Source organism: Acanthochromis polyacanthus, chromosome 8 (assembly GCF_021347895.1).
Source record: "Acanthochromis polyacanthus isolate Apoly-LR-REF ecotype Palm Island chromosome 8, KAUST_Apoly_ChrSc, whole genome shotgun sequence".
In the NCBI taxonomy this organism is placed as follows: domain Eukaryota; kingdom Metazoa; phylum Chordata; class Actinopteri; family Pomacentridae; genus Acanthochromis; species Acanthochromis polyacanthus.
The window spans coordinates 38717570-38731975 of record NC_067120.1 but is presented as its reverse complement, the minus strand read 5'-3'; the positions used below and the strand labels follow the sequence as shown (position 1 = coordinate 38731975).

Below are 14406 nucleotides of genomic sequence, written 5' to 3'. Positions count from 1 at the left end.
TCTTTATCGTTCCTTCTGTTGGTTCTTCTTTCTGGTTCTTCTTTATCGTTCCTTCTGTTGTTTCTTCTTTCTGGTTCTTCTCTATCGTTCCTTCTGTTGGTTCTTCTTTCTGGTTCTTCTTTATCGTTCCCTCTGTTGGTTCTTCTTTCTGGTTCTTCTTTATCGTTCCTTCTGTTGGTTCTTCTTTCTGGTTCTTCTCTATCGTTCCTTCTGTTGGTTCTTCTTTCTGGTTCTTCTCTATCGTTCCTTCTGTTAGTTCTTCTTTCTGGTTCTTCTCTATCGTTCCTTCTGTTGGTTCTTCTTTCTGGTTCTTCTTTATCGTTCCTTCTGTTAGTTCTTCTTTCTGGTTCTTCTTTATCGTTCCTTCTGTTAGTTCTTCTTTCTGGTTCTTCTCTATCGTTCCTTCTGTTGGATCTTCTTTCTGGTTCTTCTTTATCGTTCCTTCTGTTGGTTCTTCTTTCTGGTTCTTCTTTATCGTTCCCTCTGTTGGTTCTTCTTTCTGGTTCTTCTCTATCATTCCTTCTGTTGGTTCTTCTTTCTGGTTCTTCTTTATCGTTCCTTCTGTTGGATCTGGTTCTTCTTTATCGTTCCTTCTGTTGGTTCTTCTTTCTGGTTCTTCTTTATCGTTCCTTCTGTTGGTTCTTCTTTCTGGTTCTTCTCTATCGTTCCTTCTGTTAGTTCTTCTTTCTGGTTCATCTTTATTGTTCCTTCTGTTGGATCTTCTTTCTGGTTCTTCTTTATCGTTCCTTCTGTTGGATCTGGTTCTTCTTTATCGTTCCTTCTGTTGGTTCTTCTTTCTGGTTCTTTTCTATCGTTCCCTCTGTTGTTTCTTCTTTCTGGTTCTTCTTTATCGTTCCCTCTGTTGGTTCTTCTTTCTGGTTCTTCTTTATCGTTCCTTCTGTTGGTTCTTCTTTCTGGTTCTTCTTTATCGTTCCTTTTGTTGGTTCTTCTTTCTGGTTCTTCTTTATCGTTCCTTCTGTTGGGTTCTTCTTTCTGGTTCTTCTCTATCGTTCCTTCTGTTGGTTCTTCTTTCTGGTTCTTCTCTATCGTTCCTTCTGTTGGGTTCTTCTTTCTGGTTCTTCTTTATCGTTCCTTCTGTTGGATTCTTCTTTCTGGTTCTTCTTTATTGTTCCTTCTGTTGGTTCTTCTTTCTGGTTCTTCTCTATCGTTCCTTCTGTTAGTTCTTCTTTCTGGTTCTTCTTTATCGTTCCTTCTGTTGGGTTCTTCTTTCTGGTTCTTCTTTATCGTTCCTTCTGTTAGTTCTTCTTTCTGGTTCTTCTTTATTGTTCCTTCTGTTAGTTCTTCTTTCTGGTTCTTTTCTATCGTTCCTTCTGTTGGTTCTTCTTTCTGGTTCTTCTTTATCGTACCTTCTGTTGGATCTGGTTCTTCTCTATCGTTCCTTCTGTTAGTTCTTCTTTCTGGTTCTTCTCTATCGTTCCCTCTGTTAGTTCTTCTTTCTGGTTCTTCTTTATCGTTCCTTCTGTTCGATCTTCTTTCTGGTTCTTCTTTATCGTTCCTTCTGTTGGTTCTTCTTTCTGGTTCTTCTTTATCGTTCCTTCTGTTGGATCTTCTTTCTGGTTCTTCTTTATCGTTCCTTCTGTTGGATCTGGTTCTTCTTTATCGTTCCTTCCGTTGGTTCTGGTTCTTCTCTATCGTTCCTTCTGTTAGTTCTTCTTTCTGGTTCTTCTTTATCGTTCCCTCTGTTGGGTTCTTCTTTCTGGTTCTTCTCTATCGTTCCTTCTGTTGTTTCTTCTTTCTGGTTCTTCTCTATCGTTCCTTCTGTTGTTTCTTCTTTCTGGTTCTTCTCTATCGTTCCTTCTGTTGGGTTCTTCTTTCTGGTTCTTCTTTATCGTTCCTTCTGTTAGTTCTTCTTTCTGGTTCTTCTTTATCGTTCCTTCTGTTAGTTCTTCTTTCTGGTTCTTCTTTATCGTTCCCTCTGTTGGGTTCTTCTTTCTGGTTCTTCTCTATCGTTCCTTCTGTTGTTTCTTCTTTCTGGTTCTTCTTTATCATTCCCTCTGTTGGTTCTTCTTTCTGGTTCTTCTTTATCGTTCCTTCTGTTGGATCTTCTTTCTGGTTCTTCTTTATCGTTCCTTCTGTTGGATCTGGTTCTTCTCTATCGTTCCTTCTGTTGGATCTGGTTCTTCTTTATCGTTCCTTCTGTTAGTTCTTCTTTCTGGTTCTTCTTTATCGTTCCCTCTGTTGGGTTCTTCTTTCTGGTTCTTCTCTATCGTTCCTTCTGTTGTTTCTTCTTTCTGGTTCTTCTTTATCGTTCCTTCTGTTAGTTCTTCTTTCTGGTTCTTCTTTATCGTTCCTTCTGTTAGTTCTTCTTTATGGTTCTTCTCTATTGTTCCTTCTGTTGTTTCTTCTTTCTGGTTCTTCTTTATCGTTCCCTCTGTTGGTTGTTCTTTCTGGTTCTTCTTTATCGTTCCCTCTGTTAGTTCTTCTTTCTGGTTCTTCTCTATCGTTCCTTCTGTTGGTTCTTCTTTCTGGTTCTTCTCTATCGTTCCTTCTGTTGGGTTCTTCTTTCTGGTTCTTCTTTATCGTTCCTTCTGTTGGTTCTTCTTTCTGGTTCTTCTTTATCGTTCCTTCTGTGGGTTCTTCTTTCTGGTTCTTCTCTATCGTTCCTTCTGTTGGTTCTTCTTTCTGGTTCTTCTCTATCGTTCCCTCTGTTAATTCTTCTTTCTGGTTCTTCTCTATTGTTCCTTCTGTTAATTCTTCTTTCTGGTTCTTCTTTATCGTTCCTTCTGTTGGATCTTCTTTCTGGTTCTTCTTTATCGTTCCTTCTGTTGGATCTGGTTCTTCTCTATCGTTCCTTCTGTTGGATCTGGTTCTTCTTTATCGTTCCTTCTGTTAGTTCTTCTTTCTGGTTCTTCTTTATCGTTCCCTCTGTTGGGTTCTTCTTTCTGGTTCTTCTCTATCGTTCCTTCTGTTGTTTCTTCTTTCTGGTTCTTCTCTATCGTTCCTTCTGTTGGGTTGTTCTTTCTGATTCTTCTTTATCGTTCCCTCTGTTGGATCTTCTTTCTGGTTCTTCTTTATCGTTCCTTCTGTTGGATCTGGTTCTTCTCTATCGTTCCTTCTGTTGGATCTGGTTCTTCTTTATCGTTCCTTCTGTTAGTTCTTCTTTCTGGTTCTTCTTTATCGTTCCCTCTGTTGGGTTCTTCTTTCTGGTTCTTCTCTATCGTTCCTTCTGTTGTTTCTTCTTTCTGGTTCTTCTCTATCGTTCCTTCTGTTGGGTTGTTCTTTCTGATTCTTCTTTATCGTTCCCTCTGTTAGTTCTTCTTTCTGGTTCTTCTCTATCGTTCCTTCTGTTGGTTCTTCTTTCTGGTTCTTCTCTATCGTTCCTTCTGTTGGGTTCTTTCTGATTCTTCTTTATCGTTCCCTCTGTTGGTTCTTCTTTCTGGTTCTTCTTTATCGTTCCTTCTGTGGGTTCTTCTTTCTGGTTCTTCTCTATCGTTCCTTCTGTTGGTTCTTCTTTCTGGTTCTTCTCTATCGTTCCCTCTGTTAATTCTTCTTTCTGGTTCTTCTCTATTGTTCCTTCTGTTAATTCTTCTTTCTGGTTCTTCTTTATCGTTCCTTCTGTTGGATCTTCTTTCTGGTTCTTCTTTATCGTTCCTTCTGTTGGATCTGGTTCTTCTCTATCGTTCCTTCTGTTGGATCTGGTTCTTCTTTATCGTTCCTTCTGTTAGTTCTTCTTTCTGGTTCTTCTTTATCGTTCCCTCTGTTGGGTTCTTCTTTCTGGTTCTTCTCTATCATTCCTTCTGTTGTTTCTTCTTTCTGGTTCTTCTCTATCGTTCCTTCTGTTGGGTTCTTCTTTCTGGTTCTTCTTTATCGTTCCTTCTGTTGGTTCTTCTTTCTGGTTCTTCTTTATCGTTCTCTCTGTTAGTTCTTCTTTCTGGTTCTTCTCTATCGTTCCTTCTGTTGGTTCTTCTTTCTGGTTCTTCTCTATCGTTCCTTCTGTTGTTTCTTCTTTCTGGTTCTTCTTTATCGTTCCCTCTGTTAGTTCTTCTTTCTGGTTCTTCTCTATCGTTCCTTCTGTTGTTTCTTCTTTCTGGTTCTTCTCTATCGTTCCTTCTGTTGTTTCTTCTTTCTGGTTCTTCTCTATCGTTCCTTCTGTTGGGTTCTTCTTTCTGGTTCTTCTTTATCGTTCCTTCTGTTAGTTCTTCTTTCTGGTTCTTCTTTATCGTTCCTTCTGTTGGTTCTTCTTTCTGGTTCTTCTTTATCGTTCCTTCTGTTGGATCTTCTTTCTGGTTCTTCTTTATCATTCCTTCTGTTGGATCTGGTTCTTCTCTATCGTTCCTTCTGTTGGATCTGGTTCTTCTTTATCGTTCCTTCTGTTAGTTCTTCTTTCTGGTTCTTCTCTATCGTTCCTTCTGTTGTTTCTTCTTTCTGGTTCTTCTTTATTGTTCCCTCTGTTGGTTGTTCTTTCTGGTTCTTCTTTATCGTTCCCTCTGTTAGTTCTTCTTTCTGGTTCTTCTCTATCGTTCCTTCTGTTGGTTCTTCTTTCTGGTTCTTCTCTATCGTTCCTTCTGTTGAGTTCTTCTTTCTGGTTCTTCTTTATCGTTCCTTCTGTTGGTTCTTCTTTCTGATTCTTCTTTATCGTTCCCTCTGTTGGTTCTTCTTTCTGGTTCTTCTTTATCGTTCCTTCTGTGGGTTCTTCTTTCTGGTTCTTCTCTATCGTTCCTTCTGTTGGTTCTTCTTTCTGGTTCTTCTCTATTGTTCCTTCTGTTAATTCTTCTTTCTGGTTCTTCTTTATCGTTCCTTCTGTTGGATCTTCTTTCTGGTTCTTCTTTATCGTTCCTTCTGTTGGATCTGGTTCTTCTCTATCGTTCCTTCTGTTGGATCTGGTTCTTCTTTATCGTTCCTTCTGTTAGTTCTTCTTTCTGGTTCTTCTTTATCGTTCCCTCTGTTGGGTTCTTCTTTCTGGTTCTTCTCTATCGTTCCTTCTGTTGTTTCTTCTTTCTGGTTCTTCTCTATCGTTCCTTCTGTTGGGTTCTTCTTTCTGGTTCTTCTTTATCGTTCCCTCTGTTGGTTCTTCTTTCTGGTTCTTCTTTATCGTTCCCTCTGTTAGTTCTTCTTTCTGGTTCTTCTCTATCGTTCCTTCTGTTGGTTCTTCTTTCTGGTTCTTCTTTATCGTTCCCTCTGTTGGTTCTTCTTTCTGGTTCTTCTTTATCGTTCCCTCTGTTGGTTCTTCTTTCTGGTTCTTCTTTATCGTTCCCTCTGTTGGGTTCTTCTTTCTGGTTCTTCTCTATCGTTCCTTCTGTTGGTTCTTCTTTCTGGTTCTTCTCTATCGTTCCTTCTGTTGGTTCTTCTTTCTGGTTCTTCTCTATCGTTCCTTCTGTTGGTTCTTCTTTCTGGTTCTTCTTTATCGTTCCTTCTGTTGGATCTTCTTTCTGGTTCTTCTTTATCGTTCCTTCTGTTGGATCTGGTTCTTCTCTATCGTTCCTTCTGTTGGATCTGGTTCTTCTCTATCGTTCCTTCTGTTAGTTCTTCTTTCTGGTTCTTCTTTATCGTTCCCTCTGTTGGGTTCTTCTTTCTGGTTCTTCTCTATCGTTCCTTCTGTTGTTTCTTCTTTCTGGTTTATCTCTATCGTTCCTTCTGTTGGGTTCTTCTTTCTGGTTCTTCTTTATCGTTCCTTCTGTTGGTTCTTCTTTCTGGTTCTTCTTTATCGTTCCCTCTGTTAGTTCTTCTTTCTGGTTCTTCTCTATCGTTCCTTCTGTTGGTTCTTCTTTCTGGTTCTTCTCTATCGTTCCTTCTGTTGGGTTCTTCTTTCTGGTTCTTCTTTATCGTTCCTTCTGTTGGTTCTTCTTTCTGATTCTTCTTTATCGTTCCCTCTGTTGGTTCTTCTTTCTAATTCTTCTTTATCGTTCCCTCTGTTGGTTCTTCTTTCTGGTTCTTCTTTATCGTTCCCTCTGTTGGTTCTTCTTTCTAATTCTTCTTTATCGTTCCCTCTGTTGGTTCTTCTTTCTGGTTCTTCTTTATCGTTCCCTCTGTTGGTTCTTCTTTCTGGTTCTTCTCTATCGTTCCTTCTGTTAGTTCTTCTTTCTGGTTCTTCTCTATCGTTCCTTCTGTTAGTTTTTCTTTCTGGTTCTTCTCTATCGTTCCTTCTGTTGGGTTCTTCTTTCTGGTTCTTCTCTATCGTTCCTTCTGTTGGGTTCTTCTTTCTGGTTCTTCTCCATCGTTCCTTCTGTTAGTTCTTCTTTCTGGTTCTTCTCTATCGTTCCTTCTGTTGGTTCTTCGTGTCGCTGTGACCTGAAGCTGCTTCAACATCCGAGTACAAAGGGAGGAGGCTGGAAGGAACGTAGGAAGTCAGGGCGTCACAGGAAACACTTTTAATCACATTTATCCACTTTTATTCACGTTTATTCACGTTAACAGAGGATTTTTATCAGACAGAACCTCTTTGTTCTGATTCAGGAGCAGCGGTTTGGTTTTTAGAGGTTTTTTTCAAGGTTCTGAGGGAGTCAAAGAGGAGGAGGAGGAGGAGGAGGATGAGGGAGTGGATGCAGATAAAGAGGAAGAGGGAGTTGAGCTCAGAGAGGAAGAACTGATATGACGTTCAACATGTAAATAATGAACCAGCTCTGAGCTCAGTGTGTCAAAGTGAGAATACAGGAAGAGATTTTAGAGAAACAAAGATTGAATTTCCTCGATTATTTCACAAAACGTCCTCATCAACAATAACAAAATAATCTTACATTATATATCTTATAATCTATTATTCCTCCAGATTTCACCTACACTGTAAAAAATGTCTGGATATATTATCTTTTACGTGTTTTTATCAGTTTAATGCTTGTCTTCTGGACTCACTGCCTGAAGTTAAATGAATTTTTGCAGCCTGACCGTTGATCACAGCTGAGTCACTGACGGCTTCACAGTTTTAACGAGGACCTTAGAATTTTTTAGTTTTACAGAATCTTGTTACGCCAAACGATACTTTTTTGGCAGATTTCTACTCCTTTTGTATTTTTTTTATTCCTTAATATAAATGTTTTTTTCTTTCAAATAACATTAAATATCTGTAAAATAAAACTATTTTTATTATTTAAATTCAGTAAAAATGTTCTGTTCTCTGTAAAAGAACAAACAGGTTTTTGATGCGCTTCTAATTTACATTTTTTTGCGTTTTACAGTAAATTAAACGTCTTTTTCTGTCATTTTAAATGCTTTTTTCTGTAATTTAACAAATACAGTGAAAACCTCTTCATTTTTTACAGTGTAGCGCTAATAATTCTGTATAATTTGTGTGTTTTTGTGAAGTTTTTTTCTTTATTTCTGTTCACATGTAGAGTTTCCTGCAGTTAAAACAGTCGCTTAGACCAACTCCTGCATATATTTAATCTGTTAAACTAAAACCTAGGATGAATGAAGGTCGGTAAAGAGCAGAATGTGATTTAAAGTCTTTCCTGAACAGAGAAAAGCTGCTGAGCTGCAGATTAAAACATCATCATCCTGTAAAACATCTCAGACGGCAGCTTTCTGTTATCTTAGAGTTAAACAGAGGCGCTTTTGTTCTGCTTCAGCTGCTGCACATGAAGAATTAATCATTTATTTAACACAAAAAACTCTGTTTTATAGTTTAGACTCACTTTAATTCAGCTTGAACTTTCTTATCTTTGGATTTTCACAATTAACAGATAAATTATCAAGAATAATAATCATCATGAGGCTCTAAATGATGGAAATATGCTCGTAAGCGCTCAGAATTTCCTGCCAAATAATAGCATTTAATACATTTTCATCGTCTTTTTCCATTAAACTGTGAGTTCAATAGTTCATCAAAAATGTTCAGCAAACGGTACATAAATTCATTCTTCTTTTTCTGTTTTTACTACATGTTGTCTGTAAAAGTCCAGTTTAAAAAGAGATTTTTATACAATAAAATATTGATAATAATGCTGATAGTAGATTGAAATCTCGTTGCTAACGGCTAACATTAGTGCCTCTGTGATGCTAATGCTAACATGCTAACAGGATCTTCAATCAGCGATAGGCAATAATTTTACATATTCTACGTTTAATATAACAGTATTTTACGCTTTAAAACTGGATTTTACAGATTCTCTTGTTTATACACATGTAAATATCCTTCATTAAATATTGAAAAGCCAAAACAAAACACAATATATGGTGTAAAATAAATGCAAGAAGCAGGAAATGAATGATAGAAACTAACTATTGTGAGATGTTATTTTATGGCATTCTTTTTGGCACTCAGAATATTGCTGTGTATGCACGTAGATACATTCCTGCTAATATTTGAAATTTGCCTCATGTGGCACATTTTTATGCAGCATTTATAATATTTATATTTTATTTAAATACGCTGTATTATTATGAGACGTTACTTTCTGGTATTTTATAGTATTTTAATGATGGAAATCGGATTTTAAGTCAGAAAAGTTTGACCTCTGTCTATTTTTGCATGGTTGAAGCTCATGCATTAATCGATATATTACTACTTGTATTTTATTTTTTTGTCGAATGGCTTCTGGTTGCAGCTGAGTCACTAATTTCTTCATTGTTGTGCAGAAAATGCAGATTTTTTTGTGTTTTACAGAATGCTCCTACTGTAAACGGTTCATTTCTGGGATTTTTTTAAAGCACACTTTATTCATGCATTTATATTATATACTTACATTCACTGTGTTTCTATGAGATGCTTATTTTCTGGTATTTTAAGACTTTTTTTCTGGTGCCAAACTGCCAGAATCTTATTGTTTTTATACAGACAGCGATGCAAATCAGAGTTGAAGTCCTGGGGTAAACTGTGAGTTGAATATTTTTGCACATTTGCATGTAGATGTATCTTTATAGATGAACTTTTTATGCATTTATAGTGAAGTAAAGCAGAATTTAAGTCATGTGTGATGCTGAAAATGAACTTTTGAGTCCAGTATTTTTTCATGTTTGTGCATATTTATGTAACTTTAGACAGAAAATGAAGAAAAGATTCTGGAAAAGTTTAAATTTTCAGCTTACTTTGGTGCAAAGGAGATTTTAAAACCTTTTTTTTTCTTTTTTTACCTCCACAATATTTGCAGTTTTATCCGTTTTTTTATGGTTAGCGTGTAAATTATTCTTTCTATAATTTCATGAATCAGGGAAATACTGTAAATGAGGTAAACTGTTGAAAATTTTTCAGTTAAAAATTGTTAGAAGACTTTTATATTGTAAATTGTGCGTCATGCTGCCTTTTTTTGTGATTTTATGACTTAGTTGTTTTTGTCTCACTTGTGTCATTTGTCCATTTTTTCTGTCTTTGTGTCTCGTTTTTGTAATATTGTGTCTAATTTTTGTCATTTTATGTCTGTTCTTGTAATATTTTGTCAAATTTTTGTCATTTTATGTCTGTTCTTGTAATATTTTGTCAATTTTTTGTCATTTTATGTCTGTTTTTGTAATATTTTGTCTAATTTTTGTCATTTTATGCCTGTTTTTGTAATATTGTGTCTAATTTTTGACATTTTATGCCTGTTTTTGTAATATTTTGTCTAATTTTTGACATTTTATGTCTGTTTTTGTAATATTTTGTCTAATTTGTGTCTCATTTTGTTCTTTTGTTTCTCCTTTCTGTCATTCTGTTTACTTTTTGTCTCACTTGTGTCATTTGTCCATTTTTTCTGTCTTTGTGTCTCGTTTTTGTAATATTTTGTCTAATTTTGTCATTTTATGCCTGTTCTTGTAATATTTTGTCAAATTTTTGTCATTTTATGTCTGTTTTTGTAATATTTTGTCTAATTTTGTCATTTTATGCCTGTTTTTGTAATATTTTGTCAAATTTTTGTCATTTTATGTCTGTTTTTGTAATATTTTGTCTAATTTTTGTCATTTTATGCCTGTTTTTGTAATATTTTGTCTAATTTTTGTCATTTTATGCCTGTTTTTGTAATATTTTGTCTAATTTTTGACATTTTATGCCTGTTTTTGTAATATTTTGTCTAATTTTTGTCATTTTATGTCTGTTTTTGTAATATTTTGTCTAATTTTTGACATTTTATGCCTGTTTTTGTAATATTTTGTCTAATTTTTGTCATTTTATGCCTGTTTTTGTAATATTTTGTCTAATTTTTGACATTTTATGCCTGTTTTTGTAATATTTTGTCTAATTTTTGTCATTTTATGCCTGTTTTTGTAATATTTTGTCTAATTTTTGTCATTTTATGCCTGTTTTTGTAATATTTTGTCTAATTTTTGACATTTTATGCCTGTTTTTGTAATATTTTGTCTAATTTTTGTCATTTTATGTCTGTTTTTGTAATATTTTGTCTAATTTTTGACATTTTATGCCTGTTTTTGTAATATTTTGTCTAATTTTTGACATTTTATGCCTGTTTTTGTAATATTTTGTCAAATTTTTGTCTCATTTTGTTCTTTTGTTTCTCCTTTCTGTCATTCTGTTTACTTTTTGTCTCGCTTGTGTTCTTTGTCTTATTTTTGTCATTTTTTTGTGTTTTTGTCTTGTTTTTGTTAGAAGGCTTTTTTATTCTAAGTTGTGCGTCGTACTGCCTTTTTTTGGTGATTTTATTATGATTTAGTTGTTGTTTTGTGCAGTAAAGGAGATTTTAAAAACAGTTGCCGTGCAGAAACGTTGGATTTATTCTAAAAATCTGCATCTGATGCAACACGTCTGAAGATGTAAAATAAAAACTAAATCTCTGCAGAGGCGTCATTTTAATCGTCCAAACGGCTGCATGGTTTTATAAAGTAAAACTTTGATGTAAAGTTTTTCTTTAGCTCAGATATTTTAGTCTAAACTGATGTAAAGTTTTTCTTTAGCTCAGATATTTTAGTCTAAACTGATGTAAAGTTTTTCTTTAGCTCAGATATTTTAGTCTAAACTGATGTAAAGTTTTTCTTTAGCTCAGATATTTTAGTCTAAACTGATGTAAAGTTTTTCTTTAGCTCAGATATTTTAGTCTAAACTGATGTAAAGTTTTTCTTTAGCTCAGATATTTTAGTCTAAACTGATGTAAAGTTTTTCTTTAGCTCAGATATTTTAGTCTAAACTGATGTAAAGTTTTTCTTTAGCTCAGATATTTTAGTCTAAACTGATGTAAAGTTTTTCTTTAGCTCAGATATTTTAGTCTAAACTGATGTAAAGTTTTTCTTTAGCTCAGATATTTTAGTCTAAACTGATGTAAAGTTTTTCTTTAGCTCAGATATTTTAGTCTAAACTGATGTAAAGTTTTTCTTTAGCTCAGATATTTTAGTCTAAACTGATGTAAAGTTTTTCTTTAGCTCAGATATTTTAGCGTTGCTGAGCGCAGACAGTCGGACAAACAGGATTTACGGATCTCTCCTCCCATCCATTACATGAACTCTGGTCTGTGTTTCACATTATGGGCTGTAAGTGACATGAAGAACATGTTGAGTGATGTTAGCTCTCTGACCCGACGGTACCTGAAGGCAGCACAGCGTCTTCCTACCTGCCAGGTTGTTACCGATCAGATTTACTGCTCTGATCTTCCATCTGCTGCTCCTTATCTCATGAACGGCTCTTTTTACACCAGAAAACCTCCAGGTTTTCAGCTGAAATTAGTTTTCTGAGCTGCTTGATCCAAACCAGGGGTGTCCAACATGCAGCCCGCAGACCAGAAGCGGTCAAAATTACAGAGAAGACATTAACTGCAGATTGTAAATTAATAAAACTATGAATGTAAAATCATTGCTGGACAATGACAAGTTGTTTGGATCATAAAGTAAAATACTGGATTGTTCTTTTGTCGTTTTGTGTGTCATTTTTGTAATATTTTGTCTCATTTTTGTTGTTTTTTGAGGGGGCTGTCTTTTTTTTATCTGACTTTTGTTGTGTCGTTTCTCATTTTTATTGTTTTGTCTCTTTTTTGAGAGTTTCTTTTTCTTGTTTTGGTTTTTTTTTCTTTTTTGTCTGACTTTTGTTGTGTCGTTTCTCATTTTTATTGTTTTGTCTCTTTTTTGAGAGTTTTCTTTTTTCTTGTTTTGGTTTTTTTTTCTTTTTTTGTCTGACTTTTGTTGTTTGTCTCATGTTTTTGTCATTTGTTTCTCGTTTTTGTTGCTTTGTTTTTCCTTTTCGTCTCACTTGTGGTTTTTTTGTCTTTATTCTTGTTGTTTTGTGTCTTTTTTTGGTAATATTTTGTCTAATATTTTATTTTGCATCTTTTTTGCCTCGTTTGTGTTGTTTGCCCATTTTTTTGTAATTTTGTGTCTCATTTTTGTCATATTTTGTGTATTTTTTTGAATAATTTGTCTTTTTTTCTGACTTTTTGGTTCTCTTTTTAGTGGTTTTGTGTTTCCTTTTTGTCTTGCTTGTGTTTTTCCTCTTATTTTTGTAATTGTGTGTTTTGCCTTATTCGTTGTTTTTTCTCACTTTTGTCCGTTTTGTTTCTCACTTTTGTCAATTTGCATCTCAGTTTTGAAATATTTAGTCTTGTTTTTGTTGTTTTTTGTCTTTTGTTGTCTGACTTTTGTCGTTTTGTTTCTAGTTTTTGTCTCATTTGTGTTTTTGTCTTATTTTTGTAATTTTGTGTTTTGCTTTGTTCATTGTTTTTTTGTCTAATTTTTGTCATTTTTTACGTCTTTTTTGTCTCGCTTGTGTTGTTTGTCCTTTTTTTGTTGTTTTGTGTCTCATTTTTGTAATATTTTGTCTTTTTTGTCTGACTTGTTTCTCTCATGTTCTTGTTGGGGGTTTTTTTCTTTTTTTTGTGCATTTCCTTTTTGTTCCACTTGTGTTTTTAGTGTATTTTTTGTTGTTTGTTTCTTGCTTTTGGATTTTTGCTCTTGTTTTTGTCAGTTGTCCATTTTTCTGGACAAATGAGTTTAATTTTTTGTGTCATTTGTCTAATTTTTCATCTCATTTCGTGTCATTTGTGTAATTTTTTGTCCCATTTTGTGTCATTTCTCTAATTTTTTTTCATTTTATTTTTGTCTTTTCTAATATTGTGTCTCATTTTTGTAATATTTGCCTTGTTTTTGTTATTTTTTTCCTGATGTTTGTGGCTTTGATCATACAGTAACATCCTACATTGTTCAGTTCCAGGTGACTAAATGTTGTGTTCCTTTGTAGACACTCTGATGTGGAAGCTGTGATGTGGAAATGATAAACTGAGGCTGAATGTTGATGAAACTGAATTTATTTTTCTTCAGGAATTTCAGGTTGTTCATGATGTTTAGTAAAAAGATAATTCCTTAAATTTTCCTAATGAACATTTTTTGCACTAAAACAAAGGAAGCATTAGGAGTTGTGGTTATTTTTAGGTTGATATGCTGGGATTTTACTGGTCACTGTGGATCAAACTGGGCTGAATGTGAACCTGAACTAGGTTGAGTTTGACTCTCCTGGTCTAAGCAGTGAAAAAAATGTTGAATTAATGGATTATTCTGACGATTAAACGTCTCTTCTGTGTGTTTTTGTGTTTGCAGCCATGCAGCCGGCTACGACAGCGACCCCAGCACCCCCATGGTTTACAGCTGCAGCACCCAGTACAGAATCCACACCCACGGAGTGTTCAGAGGGATCCAGGTAGGGCTCACCATCAGTGGGTTTAACCTGCTGCGTCTCCATGGTGACGGATGCTGCACAGATCTGCTCACAGTTCAAATCTGAGGTTTAATCTGCTGCATGTTAGCGATCCGACTGAATGATGAAAGAAGCTGTGAAACTGTAAAAATCTGGCAGCGAGGGTGACAGAATAATAGGCAAAAAAGCAGTGGTGATAATAATAGAAAAGAACTTTTAAAAAGAACTTTTAGCAGATTTCAGTACCATAAAATACTGCAATTTAAAAAATAATAATGATTTTTTTAAAAATTTCCACGTGAAGAAGTTGAAAAATGAAACGGTAAAAAAAATTATGCAAATTTTCTACGAAATATTGAAATAAATAAATAAATGATTTAATTTCCTTTCAAATAACAGCAAATAAATTATTACTAAATATTTGTGAATATAAATAAATACAGTAAATCTAATAATTTATGTAAATAATATTTATTTTTACTTTACACACTATGTATAGTTTAACGTTGCAAAATATTTGTAATTTTTAAAAAATACTAAAAATCTCTGAAACACCACTTATTTCCGTTCCTAATACACATTAATTTTCTTTCAAATTTATTTATTTTATTTATTTATTTACATTTATTTACAGAGGTAGAATAACAGCAAATATATTATTATTAAATAATTGTAAAATAATTTAATTCTTCTGATTTAAATACAGTAAAAAATATGCAAATTCACAACCAAATATTTAATATATCTATATATATTCTTTCAAATACCAGCAAATCTGTTGTTATTAAATATTTATAAATATGAATAAATACAGTAAGTTAAATAATTGAGTTTGATATCTGTTAATTAGTATTTTTTAATTTTTTTACTGTAGAAATTATGTGTACTTCAATATCGCTGGATATTAT

At 34.1% G+C, this 14406-nt stretch overlaps 1 protein-coding gene across 7 annotated transcripts in view; it reads left to right on the top strand.

The window, feature by feature from the left end:
- Positions 1 to 14406, top strand: part of wt1a (WT1 transcription factor a) — a 47946-nt gene that overhangs the window by 23624 nt on the left and 9916 nt on the right. For all 7 annotated transcript variants that reach the window (XM_051951834.1, XM_051951835.1, XM_051951831.1 and 4 more), the window contains one exon: positions 13402 to 13501. In XM_051951834.1, the coding sequence (XP_051807794.1) occupies positions 13402 to 13501 (100 nt within the window). The remainder of the gene's footprint in view (positions 1 to 13401; positions 13502 to 14406) is intronic.